We start from the raw sequence: 26260 nt of genomic DNA, 5'->3' as shown, positions 1-26260 counted from the left end.
CCCATATTCTGCAAATTCTTATTTTGTAATCCTTCCCTATCCTCTTTGGAAAAATAATTCCTATAAGCGATAAGGCACTCTTCCCTCAAAGGAGGACACTGGTTGTTTTCTTCTCACACAATAAAGTAACATAGAAACATAGAAATGACAGCAGAAAAAGACCAACAGTCCATCCAGTCTGCCCAGCAAGCTCAGTTTCCCAGACCAGCAAGGTCAGTAGCACACAATGTCTCTGTTCCTTTGCTAGAAATGACCGGTGCATGCTGTTACACTTTTGGGTTCGTACCAATGGGCCTCAAGGCTCATGGACTATTGCATGAGCCAAGTATGCCTGAGGATGTACGACAAAATGAAGAGAAACCATTTTTTGAAAATACCTCTTTTGTTGTGCCATTGAAGGAATGTTCTTTTTCCCGAGAACACAAATCCAGAGGCGCTTAAATTATCTGTTAAATCCTACTGTGTAAACAACTAGCATATTTGTTATTTTTTATTTATACTACTTGCAAAACACTAAAATGCCACAACTGTGGGGCTGGGGATAGCCTGCATCTTGTTGTATCTTTGAAGCTAAGCATGGTTAGACCTGTGATGAGGCACTGTTGGAAAAAGTTAGGTACTCTGGGCTACAGAAGGTAATAAAGAACCTCTCCTACATCTTACCACAAAAAAAGCCACAGGTGGGCATCAAGATCATTTAACCCTGACGCCCAGAAATTAGTAGAAAGAAGATGGGCAAAACAGAACATAATTTGGCAGTGGTTAATCTGACATTCGTATAGGATAAGAAAAAGGAGTTATATCACATTGTTAGTCGGACTATCCATAGAAAAGAGACTTATTTGGTTTTGTGTCAGGTCTGAATCCTTTTTTTTTTTCTTTGACAGCAGCAATTAATTAAGGTGTTGAGTTCTGTTTCCTGTGCTGGCTGACTGTGGTGGGCGCCTGTTCTGTGATACTTATATCCAGTCCTTTCATTAACTCTCCCCTCTTGGAGTTGGGCACTTCTATGGGACTGAAGGATGCAATCCTGGCATGGGCACAGGTGCTCAAAGCTGTAAACTGAAAACTTAATTGCCACTCAACTTATTGGACTGGATAAAAAAAGATAAAATGACCACACTGCTCTCCGAAGCATGATGAGAGGAGCGATTTTAAACAGAAAGTGAATTACTTTTCCACGCTGTTAAATAAAAGTCAGACGCGTTTTTTTCTCTTTTTGATGTGAAAAACTTGGTGTGGATTCTGGGCTCATCGTTGAATTTATGAACTACAGAGCTGTAGAGCTAGGCTTGTTTATAATGGAAAATAAGATCAATTTTAAAAAAATATAATTATTACAAATTATTTCTGAATTTGATAGCATATGTGTCTTTAACAAGATGGTCCATGGATCAAGTCTGAAAAATTCATCGCTGGCAGAATATTTCATGAAATATTCAGGGAGTTCTTGGCAAAAAAAAAAAAAAAATCAATAAGAACAAGAAAAGTTCACATTGCCCATTAAAATTAGGAGCATCAAACTCTACCCTGGATGTAAAAACTCTGCTGATCTATCTGTCAAAAATCCACATTAGATTGAAACGAAGGTGAACATTCGATGGAACCTGTAGCTAGTAGAAAATGGTTGGGCTAGCAACAGAATCAAACCTTCGTATGTGTTTTAGAAAAGATTAGTAAAAATAGGACCATGGGGTGAACCTTTTTGTATAACGGGGCTTTGTGTATCTTGCAAGCCCTGCCCTCTTCTCTTCTATAAAAGGCATCATCTCCCTCATCAAATTATCTCCCGCCCTCACTCACCTTTTTTCAGCAAGCGTCTTCCCCTGCTGATGGCATTCAAAGTGAAAGGGGTGAGTCGCTGAGGGGCAGCAGAGTGATTGTTGGGAACCTCAATATTGGCTACGGGGCAAAAGAAGAATTTCAGTTTTTGCTGGTGGGAAATAGGGAGGATGTAGTGGTGGAGGGGTAAGAACCAAATGTGTGAGACAAGGTAGGAGAAAAACAAGAGAGAAGAGCATCAAAAAGGAGGAGAGCTTGCATGGAGGGAAGAGGCTTATGTGGGCTTTGTAGCATCCGAGTGAAGGATACCCTGGAAGAGAAATGAGGAGAATGGTGGGGGGGGGGGGGGGTGGAAAGGGGTTATGTGAGCCAGAGGAAGGGAGAAGGTGGGGTGCCTGACCCCTGTAGGACCCCATTGTGGCAGACAGGGCAGGACGTCCATCTCTTTGTGATGCTGAAAGGGACCCTGGTAACAGCTGATGTTTCTATAGCAATGGAGGCCAAGCCTAGAGGAGGTTCTAAGGCCTGCTCTCCCCTCCTTTGTTTTTGGGGGTTTTTTGGGGGTTTTTTTATCCCTGCTGTATATAGCTTTGTCTCAAAGGGATTTTTGAGTGCCCTTAAGAGTTTCAAAAACATTTTCAGGTCACAAGTGCCACCTTACAATGGTTTGACTGGGTTTTTCTTTCACAAATTATCCTGGTCAAAAAAAAAAAAAATCCAAACCCAAAGTGGCAGCAGCAACTGGCAAGTTATTTGATTGCAGTCTCTTTTCTAATGTGATTTCTGTATTTAGCGGTAATCAATCCTTTAAAAGCCTCTTTGTGCTGAGCACTAGCCCCCCCCCCCAGATCCCGCATCTGCTATAATTGGTTTTGTGAAGTCTAAGGCTTGGCGTCGTTTGCTTTCTGTGCAAAGGGTCCTGCCAGAGTGCGAAATTATTAAAAGCTGAAACTCAAAGAAAAATGAAACTAAAAAAATATGGAAAAGCACAGCTGAAGATTGTGATCAGATGTGTCTGCTTAATAATCTATTCTGCTGTGTGTGTCTCTCTCTCTCTCTCGCTTATCTTTCAGCTCCTGGTAGGAATTATTCAGGCGGCTGAGCTACCTGCTTTAGATATGGGTGGTACATCTGATCCCTACGTAAAAGTCTTCTTGCTGCCTGATAAGAAGAAGAAATTTGAGACGAAAGTCCACAGAAAGACCCTTAATCCCGTCTTCAATGAGCAATTCACTTTCAAGGTATTCTCTGTACAATTGCCGAGGCGTTTTCCTACTCAGTCATTGTGTCACGTAAAGGCTAGCCAAAGGTGTGTGCACAGAGCCTCCCATGTGGCCCTTAACCTTTGACCTTCAGACAATGACATGCTTCTTTCTGCAGGAGAAAACCCTTGGGGTTCAGAGGGCTAACCGATTATATATTTTTGGCTAAAATAGCTAAACTTTACAATACCTCACACTGTAGGGACGAGGCAACAATGAAATAATATTGGGCCCAATATTCAAAGATATCCAGTTATCTAACTTATCAGTATATTAGTTATCCAGATAACTTAGAATGGATATTTAGCAGCATGGCTATGCTGCTGAATATAACTGGAGAAGTGCCAGTTAACCGGATACGTTATATACAGATAACGTTAGACCTGCTGTTGAGCTGGACTAACTTATTTGGTTAACTTAACCAGATAAGGCTAAATATATGCACTTCTTCGGATATGATAACTGGTTAACCCATTCTTTGATCTGCCCATTGCCCACCCCAAGATATCCGGCTATCTACTTAACCGGATAAATACTTATCTGGCTAAATGGTGGCCGCTGAACATAGCTGGATATTCAGTGGGAGCCTCATAGCCAGATAAGTCCTACTTTTCTGGCTATGTAACATTTGAATATCTATCTCATTATGCATTAACATATTGCATTGTAAGTGCAGATACATTTTGGACATTCAAGGTTCTATAGGGGCCATTTTCCATCTCTCCACCTTGCTGCAAAGTCTGGGGTACATTTTACCCAGGGTCATTGCACTAACTTGCAAAGGTAAAGTGCAGTGCACACTCCTACGTTCCCTTGGAAACTTGCTGTGGGTAATTACTTTTGCTCCCGTTTCTTCATGGGTCTGATTTTTACAATCTCCATGTGTTATTTTCCAATCCTGCCCCCTGGGTAAAAGTGTGTGCGAGATGGAACAGTGCACATACCTGCAGGCAGATGGAGGGAGGGCAATTTTTCAGCCACCAGTTTGTGTGGATAGATTGCTATTTGCCCGTGTAAATAGCTTTGAAAATGGCCCTCCCCCTGGGCATTTGTTTCACTTGTGGTTTAATTGCGCAATTACACATTGAGATTCGGGGCCATCTGCCATCCATTGGTATAGATCAACTGTTTCTGGTGTACAGTGGAAATGACATCTGTCAATACAAAGGTTTCTTGATCAAATGTCCACATTTGCAAATAGGAATTTAATGATGCTAAATGTTCATTGTTGGCACATTCTGCAAACTACTAATGGTTGGTCACAGAAGCTGGACGTGGCTCTGCCTCTCCTGTCCATCCCAATGTATTTGTCATTTGCTCCTTCTCTGATGTCCCTCACTCAAACCTTAGGTGCAGGCTTCATGGACGAGGGGGTTTGTAAATGCTTGGCATATATTTTCTTTTCTTTGTGCAACTAATAATTGACAGTTTCAAAAGATATTCCCCATGTCACTGCTTTCTCAAAAAAATGTTCCATATTCGTATCCTTCTGGTAAAGAGTTACCCCCATTCACCATCCATAGTAAGATCAGTCGGCCCTGTACCTCCTCTAATGAGGTAATATATTTCTTCCTCTTTCTACTCTGTACAATGGAGGAAGCTGTTCATCTTTAAAATGAGGATTTCTCTACAGCAAAGTATTTCCTAAGTAGTACTTGCCTCCTTCCATTTGTTTTCTACTTTTTAGTCCATCCTACCTATCCCTTCCCATTGTTCATATTGCCCCTATATTCCATTAAATAGTCATTTATTTCCATCGTATGGAATCAGTAAAATAAAACGAGTCCAGGCCTAAGAATCCCTTGTTAGTTCTTCTTACAAAACTAGCATTAATATTCCCAGAGTTTAGCTGAGCCAACAAAGAAGTGTCACTCGGTAAACTCCCTATCACAATCCAACATAGTCCGAGTATTTTTAATGCACATCTCCTTTGTATTTCTTGAGGCCATTCTCTTTCTGCCGTGTGCTCCGTCTTCTGATGACAGCTCCAATTCACAAACAGGAAAAGTGAAAAAACAAAAAGAAAAATTCAGGCTTTGTAATCACTCAGAAAGATAGCGATCCTCAGGGGAACATGTGCAACTCTCAGCCCTCTCAAAAAGTTTCTTTAAAAATGTTTTACTGGGGCCCTTTACAGTAAAGAGTGAATGAAAGATTTTTTTTTTTTTTAAATGACAATCATGTCGTGAATTACTGATGTATAAAGAGCAAATTGTCTGTACAAACACATTACTGTTGACAGTACACCAGCATTGTCATCAGCACGATATCTGTAATGCTAATTGTCCAGGCCAATTCTTTACCGTTTTACATAATTGCATAGTAAATGATAGCAGATAACGGCCAACATGGTCCTTCCAGTCAGCCCAAACATTTGGTCCGAGAACTAAGTAACTTTCCATACTCTGGTTAGCCTGGAAACCAGACTTGTCTAGGGGTCCACCAGGAGTGGCTTTGAGAACCACCATATTACTGCTGTCAGTCCCCAGAAATGAACATTTCTAAGGAAGCTGTGATTGATGCTTGTCACTGAGCTATCTTAATACATTTGTAAGTAGCTTTTTAGAATTATTCTACCTTTATCAGCTCAGTGCAAAATCAAAAACTGCAATTGGGCAAGAAATCAGTGAAATGTCTTTGGGTGGCTTAGGAAGGTCCAATGGATGCTTTCATCGTGATTTTGCTGGGTAAGAAGAAACAGATGTTTCTCAAGATACCAGCTTCCTCGGGGACTGTAAAATGAAATGAGCACATATTTGTTTGTTTGTCAGTCAATGTTAAAAGCTGGAATGGCTGCTGCAGCCAAATGTTTTGCACAATAAATTTAGCATTTGACTGACATCCATTAATAGGAACATACAACCACTTAAACTAGCTTTCCTTCCATTAGCATCTAAAACTATAATGTTGGTAAACATCCAGACATTTATCCTGTGTGGATATAGTTATTAGCGGAAGAATTTCATACGGTCCTAAGTACTGTTTTTAATGAAAAGTGGAGGGTGTTATTGTATTAATGCTTACCCCTTTTTTCCATTACGTTCTAAGGTAGCCAATAGGCTCCATTTTTGCATGATAAGTTGAGCCAGTCTTGGGTTTTTTTCCTCATTGTATGCAGAGATCTGTAGTTCTGATTTAATGTCCCTCCAATATTTTAAGTCTGAGTAAAGACTAAGAGTAGGAGCATAACCACCAGGACTGGAGCATGTGGAATAAAACGAAACCACTTGGCATTTATCCACCTCCGCTCTGGGCAGCCTTAGATCCCTGTTGCCAAAGGGCTGTCCACCATTCTGTCTCTACACCAAACCAACCTCTTTTGACAGTCGGAGCATGTCATCTGCCTTCTCCATATGATGCAAGGGCAATATAAAGGTTTCCCTCACCCACACAGAGCAGTAGCGTGGGCAGCACATCCAGAGCAGCTGAAAGGCTGAAACAGAGAAACATAGACTAGCATGACAGATGTAAGGCTTCTCTAGTCTGCTTGGTTTCATTCCTGGTGCAATTCTATAGACCCCTATGGCTTTCACCCCCTCACCTCTTTGAAAGCAGGGATCCTCTGTGCTTATGCCAGGCTTTATTAAATTCCATTATCGCTGTTCTCCGTCACCTCCTCTGGGAGGCCATTTCCTGCGTCCACCAGCCTGTTTTGTGAAGAGCTCTCCAGATCAGAGAGCTGTTGCATTGTTGTAGCCTGGGAATGAACATGCTGTTACGGTATTCCTTCTTCTGGTTTTAAATTCTGCTCCCTTTTAACAAACCACGACCGTAAAACTAGGTATTCAAATAAACCAGTCTTAACCTGAGCATTGCAGGAAGAACACCAGGAAAATTAAATGATGGGACAAATAAAATCACACCTAAAATAAATAAATAAATAAGCCAAAGGAAATTAGCCTAGGCTCCTGATTAAAGGAACCTAACATTTTCTTGCTTTTCCTGTTCTTTGTCCTAACCATTCTGAATGAGAGATATTGAGCCTTTAGCTACAGATATTGCAGCATTCCAAGTAGAGTAGAACATATTAAAACTCAGATTTGATTATAAAATCAAGCATTACAATATTTACAGTTTTGGTGCTATTTTTAAAAAGTGCTTGGCACCAAAACTGCATGTATAGTGCTTGCTTATTTATATTAATTTATTTATTCTTGGGTTTTTTTCAAGGTTGCTTTCCCAGTCTGTATCAAGGGGGTTAAAATCTAAGGAGGTCGATGCACTCCCCCACCACCTCTTCCCAGAGATTTGAGCATCTAGTTGGCAAACAGCAGCAGAATATTTGGGTTTTCCTCCAAATAGCTGCTGTCGTAAACAGGGATATTCAGCCCTGCTATGAGTGCTGTTTTGGAAGAGGCAAAAAAAAAAAAAAATAAGAGATATTCAGAGGGTGTAGGAGGCAGAGCTACTCTCTGTTATTGAGCTCTGCTCTGCCTCCAGGCCCGCAAACAAAAGTTTAATTAAACACTTATTTTAATGAGGCTGATAATGCATTCCATAGCTTGGAGGCAGGGTAGCCTCTAGTTCCCCATTACACATTTAATATTGCCATTTCTCACTCTTAGGTTTCCCACACTTCCTGTGCTCAGCTGGTAAATACTGTGGATTGGGGTTTGTTTGTTTTTTGTCATACTTTCCCCAATAGCTATGCATAACGGCCTCCTCTCCAGTCTCAAACTGGGAGACTCAGCCTTTATAGTGAGACATATAATGAGACATTTTCGGTTGCCGGCCCACTACTTTGGAACTCTCTTCCTGGACAGCTCTGTATATTAATAACTGATGCACAAGTTTTCAAGAAGGCTCTGAAAACCTTCCTCTTTAAAAATGCCTTTGAATTGGCAAAGTAGTTTTTTTGGCCTTGATCATCTCATGTAACCTTTTAATTGCTTTTGTTCATTCTCCAGAAAATTTCTTGCATACTTATGTCTTTTAATTTATGTCGCATGATTTTATGTATGTATGACTATACCCTGCCCCCAGCATTGGAGAGCATGGGCTAGAAGTTTGCTAAATACTTAACGATGAAAGCTTAACGATGAAAGCCCACATTAGGAAACTGATCAAATCTTGTTTCTACAAGTTACGAATCCTAAGCAGATTGAAACCTTTACTTAGCACAGCAGATTTCAGAACACTTTTACAACCTCTAATATTCTCAAACCTTGACTACTGTAATGTAATTCCCTTCTTCTGGGACTTCCGACTAGTCACTTAAAACCTCTGCAACTACTGCAAATGGAACAAGGAAATACGACCACATCGTCCCTACACTGATTGCTCTACATTGGTTCCATGTACAATCAATATTCCCTGTACAATAATATTCAATAACATTAATCCGAACAATGATCTGATGGGAATAACATTTAAACCACATATTCCCTCACAAACGCTCAGATCACAAATCAAAGGCCTACTAGAAATCCCAACCATAAGAAACTCTCATCTAACGCAAACAAAAGAGAAAGCGAGTGATATCAGTCGCTGGCCCAAAACTATGGAACTCCATGCCAGAAGATCTGCGAACAATAACAGACAATAAGAAATTTAAGAACGAGTTGAAAACTTGGCTTTTCAAAAATGCCTGTCTGACAGAAACCCCCAGTTCGCCATGAGTCAGGTAACCAAATTATGTCCTGAACTATATCACCTACTCTTAACCATCTTTAAGGTATCTGTCTTTGAAATGCACCCTTAGTCTCTATTTACCTAGTTTACTACCTACATGTATGCCTACCTCTGTATTTCATCATTTATTTATGAGTGTTAAACCTGTACACCGTTATGAACTCGTGATTTTCACATGGAATGCCGGTATATAAAACACATAAATAAATAAATAAATAAATAAATAAATAAAGCATGTTTATAGGCACAAATATTATGCCCAGATTTGTATTTCCATTCTCATATAAGCAAATCTTTGCTAAGTGTTTCCTGAAGCATAAGGTAAGCTTTTGTGCATGCATAATAATAATAATAATAATAATAATTAAATTGACACTGACCAACTCTTCAGTGAGGGTCTAAGCAACTTCTCAATTTCCAATCAACCTATTCAAACACAATTTATCTGAACTGTATTGTTTCCCCCCTGAATATTAAAAATATCACTAATAAACACTGTAACCCACAACTTCTGTCCAAAACACTTCTGAACAGCTGGAGAATTAGCCAGAATCTGGCCATTGTCCACCGTAAATTCTTACAGCACAGCACAGCTGATGATAACCTTAAGCCGCAGTAGTAGAAATGCTATGATACTATTCCCAGTTGTAAATGGACATTTCAAAAGGGATATGTATGAAAAAGAAGTGATCCGGGCACTAATTGCTCATGTCAGATGCAATTGTCCAGCTATGCTATTATCACCAGTTCTGAGACACATATTCTAGAAGAAACAGACGTTTGAATCCAAGACTCATGTCTCTTAGGGGCAAATAATTGGTCCCTAGTTCTGTTTTATCACCATTGGTAAACAGTATCAGGTGATTTTTCAAAGGAGTTACGCATATGAATGTAACATACTATCATAGCAATTTTCAAAAGCCCATTTACCCTCATTAAGAGCACTTAATGGGGGTAAAAACCTATTGGCAATTCAATGGCATATAATCTAGCAATTTTCAAAAGCCCACGTCTATGGATAAAGTACATTTACACATGTAAAACCCAGTTTTAAGTATGTAAATGCTTCTGAAAATTAGGCCCAATATATGGAGTACAGAGATTTACAAAACTTCTTAAAATACAATGTATGAACTGCCACCTTGTTATATTAACGAGCATGTTGTAGTCTCAGGAAATTTAACCCATGTAGCCCATGTTTTTCACACCGCTCAATTTAGCCAGCTGAGAGATGAGCAAAATTCATTTTCATTGCAATGAACTTTTCATTACTGTGCGAGTTGACATTTATTTTTCATTTTCTCTTCTTGCTATAGGTGCCGTATTCTGAATTGGGTGGAAAAACACTGGTGATGGCGGTGTACGACTTTGATCGCTTCTCCAAACATGACATCATTGGAGAGGTTAAAGTGGCCATGAATACGGTAGATTTTGGTCATGTGACTGAGGAGTGGCGGGATTTGCAAAGTGCTGAAAAGGAAGAGGTAAGAAAAGCGTATGTAAATGCACATGCTTTACGTATTGCCTTCCTGGTACATCGTATTTTTGGGCAGATTGGTCTTCTTCTGCTATCCATCAATTGAGTGTCAAGGGCATGTGTAAGGAATGGTTACAATGGTACTTGGGTTTTTTCAGTGTCTGCATGATGTTGGTTCACTATGTCTTTCATGTTATCTATCCATCTTCTATGTGGTCTTCCTCTTGCTTTCCATCCATTTTCTCATTATATGTGCAGCCCCTCTTCTAGTGTGGGCTGTGAAGATGGGGGTCACACTCAGTCCTGAGGCTAAGTCCAGACAAAGTCCCAATAACCCTGGTGTGGATTCTTCAAGTAGGGGGAATGGAGATAAACCTCTAGGGCTCAAGGCATAGTGTGATAAGTCTTTATGTGAATGTTCTTTCTAATCTCCAGTGCAAGACCAGAACAGGCATGCAGGATGAGTGTTCCAAAAGAAATATAATATTTACTGCAGATCTTTCTTAATTAATATTAGTTAGCTCAAGATACATTTCCTGATTACAACATCCCTGCCGCATATATGCAATTCCAAAGTTAACATGGCCTGTTTCAGTGTGTCTTGGTATTTGGTTCCAGGGTATCCCTTACTCTCAGAGAATGGAAAGGAAAGCAAGCAAGAATGGGGACCCCGGTCTTAGATGTTCTCCCTTCCACACACACACCCCCGCCCCCCCAACAAAATCTAAGTTTACTGCTGGTCTCCTCAAACTCCAGTCCTCTCAGCCTTTTCCAGGGTAAAGATTCCCATGCGGGGGTCTCCAGATGTCTTTCAAGAAAACTCCTAATTCTTTCAGGATGAAAGTCCCAAACTTCACCCACAGCAGTGAAAACGAATCTCCTTTCTTTTCCTAATTCCTAAGCAAAAGTACCACCCTCCAACCACCGGGTGTGAATTGGAACAAATGGTTTTCTCCTCCTAGTCTTTTCCAGGGCAGGGGAAATCCCCATCCAGACAGAATCAAAATTGCTTACAACTGAAACATCACTGAGATACCATATACTAGTCATAGGATGTGGGCCAGCAATGTCGTCTCATTTCCTTCTAGGGATGTGCCTTCATTTCTAAAGAATGCTAAAAATGCAATGAATGAAGACATTTTTGGAAGTGGAAATAGCCTCCTATGAAAATATGTGAACATTTTCTAGTATTTTCCTACTCGAGGCAGTTTTTAAACAAATGAGCCGCCAATGGCCCTGCCGTAGCCTCCCCAAGTCACACAACTAACCTGGCTACCCTCTAGTCTGCCTTGGAGCTTGCCCCAGAGCCAACCAGGGATGGGGGTCAGAGCCATCCGGGTTTAAATGTTCCAGGGCCGGGGAGCTCCCACCCCCAGTTTCCACTTCCTCCCTTCACAGATCTTCCAAAAGCGAAGGCGTGATGCCCACTCTCTCTCCTGGCCAGGCTCCAGCACGTTAAATGTGGCAACGTCCACCTGGCTTTACATCAAAATGGTGCCAGCTGCACCAAAGGAAGGTGCCAAAGTAACCTCACTTCAGCCCTGTCTTCCAGGCAGATGGCGCTATTTTTGAAGTGCTGAGCTGGGCAGGACTGAGTGGGCAAAGCTCCTGTCCCTTTGGAAGCAGGATCTGGGAAGGGGGTACGTTGGGGCTGGGGAGAAAGCTCCCTGGCACCAGCACTTTTAAGTGTGGAGGGCCCTGGCCACGATCCTGGTGCAGGGAGGAGCACCAGGCCAGCTTGGATCAGGTCCTGGCACCAGACCTCATCTCATTTTTTTTGGCTCAGGAAGGCCCAGCTAGGGCAACTGGAGGCCTGGGATTTTTGTATTTTGGGGGAGGGGGGTCAATCTAATTGTTTTTGTTGTGGGGTGCTTTTTCATGTTTAATGTTTTTTTTTTTCTGTTTGGCAAATGAACTGAACTGAAAAAAAACAAAACATTAAACGAACCGGAAAAACCAAACTGAACCAAAAGGTTTGGGGCTGCATATCCCTACTTCCTACCCTTTTCAGTCAGACGTGGGATTCCCACCAAGACAGGAATAGGGAGACCAACAAAAAGTTTCTCTCCATTCAAACTCCAAGAAACAATCCCAGGTGCCACCTGTTCTTGGGCAGGAGGCCCGCACTGCAGCAAAGTGGTATGCGCCCCCACCAGGGCCTGATTCTAGTGGAAATCCCTGTGGGGTGTCTGCACATGTTACCTTTTTTTGGGACCATGTATTAAAAGGCATTCTTAGAAGGTGGCCAAACCACTTAGGGGCAGATTTTAAAACCTGCGCGCGGGCGCAGATTTGTTCGCGCAACCCGGCGTGAACAAATCTACGCCCGATTTTATAACATGAGCGCGCGCAGCCGCGCTCATGTTATAAAATCCAGAGTTGGCACGCGCAAGGGGGTGCACAATTGTGCAACTTGCGCATGCCGAGTCGCGCAGCCTGTCTCCGTTCCCTCCGCCCCCCCCGCCCCCGCACCTTCCCCTCCCTTCCCCTACCTACCCCCCCCCCCCTTACCTTTGTTGAAGAAGTTCTGCCTGCCTCCCGGCAAATGGCCGCTGTGCCTGGACGCTCAGGCCACACCCCGCGCCCCGGGCTGCCCCGGACCGCCCACGCCCCGCCCCTTTTTGCAAGCCCTGGGACATATGCGCGTCCCGGGGCTTGCGCACGCCGCCGAACCTATGCAAGATACGCTTGGCGCGCGCAGGGGCAGGCAGAGGCAGCTTTTCGGGGGTTTCGCACGTATCTTATGCGCATAACCCTTTGAAAATCTGCCCCACAATTTGTTGTCTGGTTATATTTTAGGACAAATTGTGGGCCAGATTTTCAAAGAGGTACGCATGTAAGATACGTGTGTACCCCCCGAAAACATGGCCCAAACTCCCCCTGAGTGTGCAGAGCCTATGTTGAGTAGGCTCGGCGGCGCGCGCAAGCCCCGGGACGCGCGTAAGTCCCTGGGCTTTCCTGGGGGGGAGTTCCGGGGGCATGGCCGCAGCCTCTGGAACAGCCCCCGGACCAGACCCTGCCGCGCCGGCGGCCGGCCCAACGCGCACAAGTTATGCCTGCTTTGAGCAGGCGTAACTTGTACAAAAAAGGTAGGGGGGTTTAGATAGGGCCGGGGGGGTGGGTTAGGTAGGGGAAGGGAGGGGAAGGTGGGGGGGAGGCCGAAGGAAAGTTCCCTCCCTTATTGTCAATTATTCCCTCCAAGGCCGCTCCGATTTCGGAGCGGCCTCGGAGGGAATGGAGGAAGGCTGCGCGGCTCGGCGCACGCAGGCTGCCGATTTTGTGCAGCCTTGCGTGTGCCAACCACGGATTTTAATGGATACGTGCGGCTATGCGCGTATCTATTGAAATCCCGCGTACTCTTGTTCGCGCCTATACATTTATTCGTTTCAGCTTATTCATACTTAATAAGAAGAAAACAAGAAATGATTTAGAATATAACAAACTTTCAGTAGTTTGATAGACTCCCATCTTGACTGATTAATATTTTTAGCAGAAATAAATCCTGTAAGATTTTTAGATATTTGTACTGAGGATCCTTTGTGTTGACTGTATTCCAGTCACTGTTTTCCAAATTACCGATGACATTTTTCTCATATTATAAAATCCTTGAAAAAAAGAAGAAAACAAGTGATCTCCAAATAAGTAGCTTAGCAATTCCTCTTCCAGGGCAGGCTTATTTCTTTCTGAAAATGACAATTCATTATCTGCAGGCAGAAGTTCATAATAGGGTTGGTGAAGCATTGAAAATACCTAGACAAAGAATGAAATTAGATTTTTTTTGGGACCAATATTATATTGTACACATCATTGCTTTTCTTTTATCTTGATAGTCCAATCCAGTATTGTATGTCATGATCTGAAGCTGCCAGTGAAACTTCCATTTTAATTTGTGTTGTCAATATGGAGGCTTTATTAACATCACTGGCATCAAACAAATCTTTAATCTTTTCAAGAATAGAATGTGAATCCTGCATTCTTCTGATGAACATAGGCGCCTACAGTCTCACCAGTAGGAACTCCTGCAGTAAATGTTTTCAGTCTCAAAAATTCTGAAACAGTTATTTACATTAAGAATCTCATTTTGCACTTGTATTACATTTATTTTAGCTTAAATATCTTGATGAGAGGTTTATGATAGTAATGATGGCTGGCATCAAGCATTTCTTATTAATGCCACTGCCTTGACAAGTTAAAGACCTGAGGCAAAGCTTACTCACCAGTGCATTGACTGTTGAACAATGCTCTCGACATCAGTCATCATTATTATTTAAATAACCTTGGACTGTTTGTTGCTACGCATAAGAGAAGCCATTTCCTGTAAACGATATTTTGTTCAGGGGTTGCAGGGTTTTGAAGAGATCTCGCCGGTTGGTTCTGTGGGCCAGATTCCATTCACTCTCACTTCCCGCTTCTCAGGCTAGCAAGGATTTGGTAGGCTGCAGGGAAACATTCACAGCATCCAAGGTGAAGGGTAAGCTAAATATTGCACCGGAGCAACAATGAATGGCTGAGATAAAAATATACTTGTAATAGGTTTCAGTTTCCTCTGGGGCCTATCTACCTCCTTCAGAGGTTTCTCTTAGCAATGATTGGCCTATATATGAGGGCTAGAGTGATTAAAAATGAGAGGGAAAAACCTCGGGGAAACTTTTAATGAAGGCACATGACAGCACAGTACTAGACTTATTTGGACCAAATTGCAGTTAAACTGGATACCAAAGGAGCTGTTGGCCAAAATAAGAACCTTATTGTACAAAAGTATATGAGGTCCGCATTCAAAAGCCATTTAGACAATAACTCAAAAGTTATCCGTCTAAATGGCATAATTAGCGTATTCAGGCTCTTATAGGGCTAAATTATAGACGGATAACTACTTAATTTAGCCAGATAAAGAGGGGGTGTTACTGGGGCATTGTGGGGATGAGTTCAGTTATCTGGCTAACTTAGCCAAATATCGCATATATCCAGCTAACTGGGTTACTCATCAAGCCACCTAGGACTCTGATGCGTGTTATATCGCATATAATCGTGTGATAATGCGATATTTTGCTGTCCCCACCCAGATATCCTTTCCTATTACAATGATCTTCTTTTCATGTAATTTGCTTGCATGAATAATGCAAGTGCATTCAAATAAGGTCATTATTAGGTAATTTGATGCAAATATTTTATCATGCCTTACCAACAAGGTAGTCAGCTATGATAAAATAGCAACACTTCCCTAATGTGGGTCCTGAGGCTCCCGCCACACATTTAAAGTGGCCGAAAAAAAACACCCCATGGCCAAATTGGGAGGTTGATCGGGGATCAGTGCTGACCCCTGTTTCAACCCAGGGCCACCAGTCGAGGCAGCCCCATCTCCCCAAAAATAGAAAAAAAAATTTAATTAAGCACATGGCAGCAGTGGCGGCAGCCCCCCCCCCCCAAACTGCATGAATAGTCCCACCCAGCCCGCTGATAGCAATAACTACCCAACCCCCAGCCCCCCTGACAGCATGAACAGTCCCATCTGGCCCCCCTGATAGCAATACCACCCACCTCCATCCCCCAGCCTCCCCAACAGCATGTACAGTTCCACCCGGCCCTCCCCCCCCCCCCCCCCATAGCAATACCCACCCACACACCCCTAGACAGAATGAACAATCCCACCCAGCCCACCGATATCAATACCCACCCCACCCCACCTGCCTAGCCCCCCAGTGGCAATACCTACCCACCCCCAGCCCCTGGACAGAATGAACAGTCCCACCCACCCCTGGCCCCTCCCCCCATACTCCATCTTACCTTATCCTGGATCCACATCATGGATGAGTGCACCCTCGCACCCATCCTGTTTGGCACCATTTTCCAAAATGGCTTATCTGGCTAACTAGCAACTTATTTGAGAATACTCAGCACAGCAGTATAGCCATGCTGCTAAATATCCTTTGTAAGTTAGCCACATAAGTCTCAGTCAGCTAACTTACTTAAACATTCAATTCTGAATATCTGCTTCTGGGTGTCTGCATTATGCTTCTGGGTGTCTGCATTATGCTGAAAATACTTTCTTGCATGCATACTTGGAATTTCCAGTTCACCTAGACTTCCTAGCATTTTACCCTGAACTCCCCTCAGTTTTCCCAGACCTTCCACCAAAAAAACAGACACAAAAGACAAATTTGATTTCAATTGCACAAGTCAAATTGCAGGTGTAAAAGTGCACTGACAAGTTCTCTTACAATAGAAAATTGCATTATATAATTCAGAACCCCGACCTGGAATGCCCCTAGATCATCTTGTTTTCTGCCCATTAATATTTATACTTCATAGCTATAGCTATAAACTTTCTCATTTGATGATTCATTATGTATTTTTTCCTTCATGCTTTATATTCCATTTTCATTCAAAACTTTAATAAATATAGAGAGTAAAATAAATGTATGCATGATACTGCAAATATGCGCATACTCTCAAGGTTTCTAGAATAACATATACACGCAGACATGATACTTACATATGTATATGCTACTTTTATACATACAACACCTGCATAACTGTTTGAAAATTCAGCCATTAATGAACATTCCAGAAATGTTCTTGAATTTATAATTCAGTGTCATAACCAGTGGTGACTGTTCCCTCCCTAGACACTAATAAAAACCATGCTGTGTCAGACCAAAGATCAATCGAGCCCTGCATCCTGTCTCAACATTGGCCAACCCGGGTCACTAAGTACTAGGACCCAGCCAATCTTAAAGGTTGATTTTAAAAGACGCATGCGGGTATCCATGTGCGCGCGGTTCCCGGCACACACACATGGACGCGCCGATTTTATAACATGTGCAAATCGACACGTGCGTGTTATAAAATTTGCTACCCGTGCGCACAAATGTGCCCAATTTTATATCGGCTCACGCATGTGCGCACGAGTGCCGACTCGCGCACGCAAGGGAGGGCAATTTTGTAACATGCGCGCGGCAACACGATAGGTCCTGGGAGGGAACTTCTTAAACCCCTTACCTATGCCTGCTTACCTGCCTTTTCCCCTATCCTTCCCGACCCCTAAAACCCCCTCTAATTAGGTTTTATTTTTTATTTCGATACTTACCTGCTGTCTGGAGCAGTAGTAGATTGCATGGGCCAGCTGGCTGCTGGCGCGTGTTTCACTGGGGCAGTGCCTAATGGCGCTGTCCCGGGCCACCCATGCCCCGCCCAGACCCTGCCCCCGGTCTACCCCTTTTTTAGAAGCCAACTTTTCCACGTGTACCGGGAAAAATATGCACGTGGCCCGGCCAAGAGCATATCTCCTGTTTCTTATGCATGCCAGCTTTGGAAAATCAGGTCATTAATAGGGAAGTCCATTTCTTGTTTCCTCACAGCAGCAAGAGATGATGAGTCCCCAAGTCTGCCAAGACTTCTGATGACTTCTGTGCAATGTCATAATACTAAAATATGATTAATTGTCATTTTTAAATTGTATAAATTTGTGATAAGGTGACTTGGATATGGGAAGACTTCTAAGAAATAAAGCTAGTGATGATGGAGAAAGCGAACACAAGTAAAGGGAGGAATAAAATGTACACGTTATTATAGTTAAAAACTAAACTCTGAGAACTCACTGCTGGTTTCTTAAGCAAAGGAAAGATGCTGTGGAGATTGAACAATGTCAGCAATGGGCCATAAAATTGCTAAACAAGAATATAAAAAAATCATTGGCTCATTTCTTTCTTTTAGTTTCATTTTCTGTAGGGAAAAATAATTGTTCCATTTCTTCAATTGATTCTTATCTTGTTTTATTCACTTGGCTCTCGCCAAAACACTGGAATTAACATAGGCTGAATACATAGCAAAAGCAGACAAATGTTTTTGCAAAATAATCCCCTTAACCAAGTATGCACAAAACAATGTCACTGAATACAAGCCAATATTGGAGTAGTTAGCAGAAAGTTGTTCAACAGTTGCTTCTTAAAATTACTATTATCAAATCAGGAGTAAAGGAGGAAACCAACCCACAAAAAAAAAAAAAATTAACTAAATAAATAAATGCTTGAATGGTACTTGTTTTTTTTAATTCTCTTTATATATGGGATCCTATGATAAACATCAATTTTAAAAAATGTGATGTGTTTAGTACAAAACACAGGCTGTGACCAATGGCTTTAGATACAGTCCAGTAAAACACCTTCAGATATTCTTCAAGCTTTATTAATCATTTTGAATGCTAGTAGTTTTTGAGTATGAGGTTGGCTATGAAAGAGGGTTTGGTTAGGCTTCGATTTAGTAGGGCTTATTTGAAGGTGTCCGTAGAAAGGGTTAGAAAATATTCCATCTGTATTCTGGGCAATGCTTAAGGATGTGATGGACAGTAGTATCTGTCAGTGTGCAGACCTAAGAGGGCTGCCAAGAATTTTCAAGCCCCTTCCTGAGTAGATGCTTGTAGCAATTGTAATGTTTTTAAAGCAACCCAATGCGAAGTCAATGGCATGTCAATCAAAAATAGAAATAATTTGAGGCTTGCTCTCCTTATTTATTTATTAACTTTGACTGATTGCCTGCCTCTCCATTATCACTTCAAGGCAAGAGTCAGTCAAATAAAGGATATAAATATCTATCAATCAATACAGAGAATAGAAAAGCATTCATAAAGAGACTTGATGGTATCAGACATAATTATAGACTTTACACAACGGAAAGGATGTGTGGCAAACAATGTACACTGGTCATTACTTATTAACAGCAGAATTTTAAATTGTGAATACAGTCACATAAGTGGTACATGTTTATAACTGAGCAATCAAGCATAGTGTGAGAATAGGGACAAGTACATTTTCAAATGCCAGCGCGTGCAAATACCGTGAGATACGTGTGTGGCCAGGCCATGCACGTATCTCCCGGTACACACAGAAGAGCTGGCAAACAAAAAAAGGGGCGGGGAGGGGAAGAGCCAGGGGCAGGATCTGGGCGGACTGTGGGTGGGCCAGGACAGTGCCAATGTTACATTTATTTAAAAAATAGTAAAATAAATAAGATAACTGAGCTCTGATTAATTTCTTTTAATATTTATTTATTTATTTATTTAACAGTTTTTTATACCGACCTTCATAGTAAATAACCATATCTGATCGGTTTACATTTAACAAGGGTATAACTGGAGTAAACAATTCAAGTAAACAAAGATAAACAATAGGTACGAATAAGTCAAAGTTACAATCAACAGGGAAAGAGAAACTTGGAAGCTTGCAACAAGCTGGAAAGAAGATAAGGCAGGAAAAATATAAAGTGTAACCATAGAGCGTACAGGTTAAAAGCTTAATAGGTGCTTTAACCTGGAGGAATCAGAGTCCATTCGTGAGTATAAATGCCAGATTGGGTAAGAGTGAAGGACATCTAGTGATATCTACTATTACTACTACTGCTTATCATTTTTATAGAGCTACGAGATGCATGCAAAATACCCTATCCTGTGTAAATTTAGGTACAAAGGTATATATATTTCTATGTTAATTTTTTTTTTATTTTGTTAATTGGCTTCTTATACTGAGGTGGGTGCTGCAGTTTTGCTATTTACTATAATTTAAGGCTTAAAATCAGAGCGCCCAAGTTTCAAACCTTATCCATTATACAGCATTTGCATGTGGAAGTGGGGAAGTAGCAATTAATGTTCATATTTTATAAACTGCAGGGGGAGCTGCATAGTTTATAAAATATCACATATTTCTGCTTTGAAGGTACATGTGTATGTCTCACCACATGTGTATATTTCCAATGTAAAAGTACATATCCTTTCTCTACCCATCTTATAAACATACATGCATGTCACAAAATAATTGTGACATTACATGAATAAATACCTAGACTTAACATGGAGGTAGGCATTTTATAAAGGATGAGTGAGTATTTATCTTTATATTTATTTAAAATACTTGTAAAGGTGATGTCATGATCCCGTGAGGACATGTGTCTGCGGGCTCTGGGTGCCATCCCCCAGGAATCACCTTAAATAATTGACATCCTGCTCAGGAATCCTTTGTTAATGCTATGTTGAGAAGTCTACATGTCGATAGACATATATATGATAAAAATCACCATTTAGTATGCTTTTGAACGAGGAGAAAACAGAAAGAGAAATCAAAGACTGAAATAAACAAAATGGCCTCCACAGACGAGAATACAGAAGAGTCTGCGATCACTAACATCATAGTTGCTGAATTATCAATGGCAGTAGTCGCAGCCTTGGAGGGGAAGCTGACCTCGATTTCAGAGCAAATAAGGACCTCAAAAATTCAATTGATGGATATGGGCTGAGGCTTGATATATAAATGGTAGCTTTAGAAAAACAGATCATATTACAAGAAGAAAAGCTAGATGACCTGGAGAACAGATCACGAAGGAATAACTTAAGATTTGGGGGATTACCGGAAAATGCAGAAGAAAGAAATTTAGTAAGATTTCTGGAAAAGTGGTTGCCAGAAGTTTTAAATTTGGCAGAATTGCAGGGTAAACTGATTATGGAAAGGGCACATCTGCTGGGTTCCAGAAAGGAAGGAGAAACCCGCCCATGCATAGTAATCGTGAAGGTTCTGAATTTTGCTCACAAGCAGTTGATAATGCAGTTATACCAAAAGCATAAATCTGTATAATACCAAGATTAGTTAATTCGCATTTTCCAAGATTTTTCTGCCCACGTGTCAGTAAAAAGGAAAGAATTCAGTCCTCTGTGTGCCTCTGTAATCCAAAAACAAGTTAAATTTATGCTGCAATTCCCTGCGTGTTTATGAGTTTGGTACGCGAGGAAAGTTCATGTTTTTGACAAGCAGATGTGGTTAAAAAGTTCATTGATTCTCTTTAATTAAATACTTGTAACCTGCACCATCACCAATTCTGAGAGGGTACCAAAAGCAGTAGAGCACATCCATAAAAAATCATAAATAAATAGGATCAACAAACAAAAAAGAGATGATACTCACAGCTCTGTAATGCATAGGCAACCCATTATACTGTAAGTAACCAGAGCAAATCTGCAAAAGCCTACTCAAGTACATGGGTTTTCAGTAGTCTGTGGACTACTGAACCCTCAGTCCTTAGTTCATCTGGCAAAGATATTCCAAAGACATGGACCCATCATGCAAAAAGATCTCTATCTTCACTCACCAAGATGAACATGTCTCACAGTAGGTACTATCAACAAGTTCTGGGATGAAGATTGCATAGAACAAACTGGTTGATAATGTTTCAACCCAGAATTGAAACAGTGTGGTGCCATGTATGCTGCCCTTGTACAGGTCCTTGGTGAGGCCCCACCTGGAGTATTGTGTTCATTTCTGGAGCCCATATCTCAAAAAGGATAGAGACTGAATGGGGACGGTCCAGAGAAGGGCAAACAAAATGGTGTGAGGTTTGTATAGGAAGACATACGAAGAGAGGCTGAAGGATCTGAATATTTAGACCCTGGAAGAGAGGAGGTACAGGAGAGATTTGACACAGATACCTGAAAGGTTTTAATGATGCATGAATTTCAAACCTTTTCTATTGGAAACAAATCAATAGAACTAAGGGTAACAAAATGAAACTCCAGGGAGGATGACTCAGAATCAATGTCAGGAAATATTTCTTTACAGAGAGGGCGATGGATGCCTAGAATGCTTTTCTGGAGAAGGTTGTGAAGATGAAAAGAGTCAAAGAATTCAAAGAAGCATGGGATAAACACTGTGGATCTCTAAAGGCTGGAGGATGGAAATGAGGAAAAGTTTGCATGGGGGTAACTTGGTGGTGTGGCAGTTACTACCCTTAACAGAAGGAATGGAGATTACCACCCTTAACCAATAAGCCTTAATGTTTTTAATGCAACTGCAACATTGCTCCCTGCTTCAATGGCAGGAGGAAAAAGGGAAACTGGATTCAAACAACTACAAACGAGGGCCCCGACTTCCATGGTCTGAGATACTGATATGCAGACATAAGGGAAAAACCACAGAACTTCTTCTATGGTCAAGCCCATAAGGAAATGAAGAAAAGCCTGCATGGGGGTAACTTGCTGGTGCAGCTGTTACTATCCTTAGCAGAAGGCATGGATATTACTACCCTTGGCCAATAAGCCCTGGTGCTTTCACTGCAACTGCAACATTACTCCCTGCCTCGATGGCAGGGGGGGAGGGAAATTGGATTCAGATAACAACCGAGGGCCCCAGCTTCTTTGGTCTGGGGCACTGATACGCAGACATAAGGGAAAAAGCACAGGACTGCTTCTACTGCCAAGTCCATAAACAAAGCACATCGAGCAGCACTGTCTGAATTTTCAAGAAGGCTCATCACCCAGTAAAAACATTGCTAGCATAAATGTTTTATAGCTTATCATAAGGCTTGGGGATAACTGCACGGGGCGGGCGGTTCCTACCCTTACCAGAAACATGGGGGTAACCCTCACAGAGTGTCAGTTACTACCTTAAGAAGCTTGCTGGGCAGACTGGATGGACCATTTGATCCTTTTCTGCCTTCATTACTATGTTATTATGTTACATTATAGTAGTCAAGTGTTGATATCACTGAAGAATTTAGCACTAATTTTAATCAGACTCTGAGAGAAAAGGCTTCAGCTGCTGCAGCATATGCAACTTATAAAATGTAGTCTTAACTACATTCCTTACTTGTGGACACAAAGAGAGCAAAGATTTCTCCAGAAATACAAGATTATGGACTTGCATCAAGATTGGAATCTCAACATCTTCAAAGCAGAAATCAGCAGGAATATTCTCTGAGGGAAATCTTGACAAAAAAGATCACTTCAGTGTTTTGGTATTTAGCATTAACCTATTCTCCGAGTGCCCAGCCCCTTATGGCATATACGTATTTGGATATCTTTGCCTCAGCAGCTATAAAAGAAGTCTGTATCAAGATATAAATCTAGATGTCATCAGCAGATATCTGATAATCAATCTCTAAGTTCAAAATCAGTTGATATAGAGGGAAAATATAGATATTGAAGAGAATAGCGGATAGTGCTCACCTTTGAGGTATCCCTGACTCCAGTTTAAAAAGAGACATGGACTCTCCAGAAGATACAATTTGAGATTTATCAATCAACAAAGAATTAAACCATCTCAAAACTTTTGAGGCTAGTCCAGTTCTTTCCCGTCAGTTCAGTAGGATTGAATGGTCCAGTTTATCAAACCCTAGGGATGGGCATTTGTTTGAAACAAATGGGTAAGATGCAACAAATGAGTATATTTTTGTTTCATTTGTAGACCCCAAAATGAACTGATTGTACCCTCAAATATTTTTGTCTCATTTATTTATGATTCCCATGCAAGTCTACAGCCCATTCAAGTCTATGGCTGTGCTGAGCAAACAACAGGGGCAGGCAGGTCTAACTGGTAACTTTAGTTATCAATCTATCTAGCTGCCATGCCTCAGATATACCACCTGGCAGGTCTTTCTGACCCTGCCTACCTGCCAAGCCCCCTGATGTACCACTTTGGGAGTCTTTCTGATACTCTGCCTTTCTGCCATGCCCCACATGTGCAACCTTGGGGGGGTCTTGCTGACATTCTGCCTAGCTGTCATGGCCCAGATGTACTTTCTTGGGGGTCTATAGAAACATCTGCGGTCAAAATGCCCAGAGATTAGACACAGGATAGGCTCTGGCTGGATATTCATGAACTTGTATTAATGCACAACAGAAAAATAGCTCTACATATCTTCGCAGCTTATAAACAAAGAAGCAGTATAACAATTTACAGTCTCTTGGTCTGGTCCTTTCCTGTGGTTCCTCCTTTCCCCTGGGGCCTCCTATTCCCTTCTGGGTCTGGCTAGATATACACTTTCCCAGGGGTCTCCATCCAGACCAGGATTCCCTGTTGTCTGAGGCTTAAGATGGGCCAGGGCCAGATCTCTGGATCCAGTCCTTTAAGGTATTCTGGGGTTTTCTTGTGTATATAACCCTTCACAGGGTCTTTCTGACACTGTCCACCTGCCATACTCCAGATATACTACCTTGAGGGTCTTGCTGTACCCTGCAGCCCTCAGTCATCTACTTACCTAAACACAGGGCTTTTCCCAGCAATCCCTTTTAAGTTTCCCAAGGACCAATCCAGATCTTTGGTGGCATGACCATGTTCCAGTCTAACATCTGGTCTGAGGCTGTTTCATTTTAAATTCACCAGCCCTTGAGAGAGTGAAGACAGACAATATACATATATAGACTAAAGTAAACCCCTCAGTCAGAAGGAGGAAATGCAGGCACAATAGAAAACATTCTCAGGAGAAATCTTTTGCATGTTCTGAACGTGGGAAAGGTTTCAGTAGAAAGAACTAATGTAACACAGAAAATCAACAAAGGGAAGAGACTGCGTTCAACTGCAAAATATGGGAAAATCTTTCCTAATAAAGCAAATCGCACAAATTACCAGCAAAGCAATACTGATGAGAGACCATTTTCATGTTCTGAATTTGACAAAAGTTTCAATCAGAAAGCAAATTTTACAAGAAATAAAAAATTCCAGCAGCAAGATCAGTTTCAAGTAGGGAATATAATAAATGTTTATTTCATAAAAATGATACTGATGTCAGATCATCCTCTTGTACTAAATCTGACAAATGGCAAGTGCTTCAGCAGGAAGACAGACATTTCCCATGGCACTCTGCCTTACTGTTAGACCCCCTTATTCTACACTCAGCATTGCTGCCATACCCAGACTTTGCATCTTGAGGGTTTTGCTGTCACTCTATCTTGCTGCCATTCTCCTGATAAACTACCTTGGGGATATTGCTGCCATACCCCGGACTCTACAACTTATGTTTCTTGTTGCCACTCTGACTTGCTGCTAGACCTCTCATGCTATATCTTAGGGGTCTTTCTGCTACTCACTCTTACTGCCATACCCAGACTTTACTCCATGCAGACTTGGGGTTCCTGCTGCCATTCTGTTTTTCTGCCATACCCCAGATTCTGCACCTTGGGGTGTTCTTGCCACTGTAGATGACTGCTTGGAGCCTTCACTTTATACTTTGTGTTCCTTTGTTCCTCTATCAGTTCCTGGGTGTTTTTCCTGCCAAATTTTCTGCTTTGTTCCTCCATTGTATCTTAGGATTTTCATGCCACTCTTACTGCCAATGTGCACCTCTTGTACTTCCTTTTGGAGTTCATGCCACTGCTATCAGTGCCCTCTTTTGAAGCCTTGGGGATGTTCTTGACAATCTTTATGCTGCTTTGCTCCTCTAATGGTGCCTTGGAGAAATCCTGCCACTGCTGGCATGCTTTTTCCCTTTACAGAGCCTTAGGCTATTCAAGCTACTTTATGTGCCACATTGCCACAGTCTTTGGAGCCTTAGAGTTATCTTCTCCCTTATGATGTTATCCACCCACAAGTTTCTTTAGAATTGATTAGAAAGCCCCAATTTTGAAGCTCAAAATATGCTGCATTGCTTTCTCCATTGACTTTAATAGTACATGAATGAAATGAATAAACACATTGTTTTTTCATTTAAAACAAATGGAGTTGACCTACAAAATGAATAAATAGACTGAAATGAAACTTTTGCCTCTGCACATGCCTATGAAACGTTGCAGAGATATCCAGTAAAATTAGAAAAAAATTAGTTCCATCTGTCAAAGCCACAATGAAAGACGTCAAAACTAGACAACAATAATGCCTCAGTACTGTGTACTTCTCTAAACCCAAACTGAAAGTCATTTAATAGATTCTGTTCTTCAATATATGTGTTGAATTGTTTCAACACTACATTTACAAGTACTTTTGCTAAAAAGGGCAGTGAAGCAATGGCTCGATAGTTACCAGGCTTCTCCAGAGCCAGATCATCCCTCTTAAAAACTGGCCTAACAGAAGCTGTTTTCAATATGCTGGGAATATAGTGCTCTACCAGTAAATCATTTACAAAGTCATCAAGAAAGAAACTAAAATCATCCTTCAAAACTTTCATCAATTCATTTGAGCACTTATTCAGTGGACAAAAAGAATTATATAGGTTATACACAATCCTCACCATCTCTTCTATTTATTTATTTATTTATTTATTTATCTATTTATTAGTCACCTGGTGACAAACTCTAGGCAACATACAATGCATACATTCATAATCCACAAATATAATCTAAAACTCAAACATAAAAACA

At 41.4% G+C, this 26260-nt stretch overlaps 1 protein-coding gene across 1 annotated transcript in view; it reads left to right on the top strand.

Moving 5' to 3' along the window:
• The window catches only part of SYT1 (synaptotagmin 1), a 1065451-nt gene that overhangs the window by 874549 nt on the left and 164642 nt on the right, over positions 1-26260 (top strand). The window contains exons 8-9 of the mRNA XM_029597128.1: positions 2856-3023; positions 9992-10159. Of these exons, the coding sequence (XP_029452988.1) occupies positions 2856-3023; positions 9992-10159 (336 nt within the window). The remainder of the gene's footprint in view (positions 1-2855; positions 3024-9991; positions 10160-26260) is intronic.

Source organism: Rhinatrema bivittatum, chromosome 4 (assembly GCF_901001135.1).
Source record: "Rhinatrema bivittatum chromosome 4, aRhiBiv1.1, whole genome shotgun sequence".
NCBI lineage: Eukaryota > Metazoa > Chordata > Amphibia > Gymnophiona > Rhinatrematidae > Rhinatrema > Rhinatrema bivittatum.
This window is presented reverse-complemented; position numbering and strand designations above follow the sequence as displayed.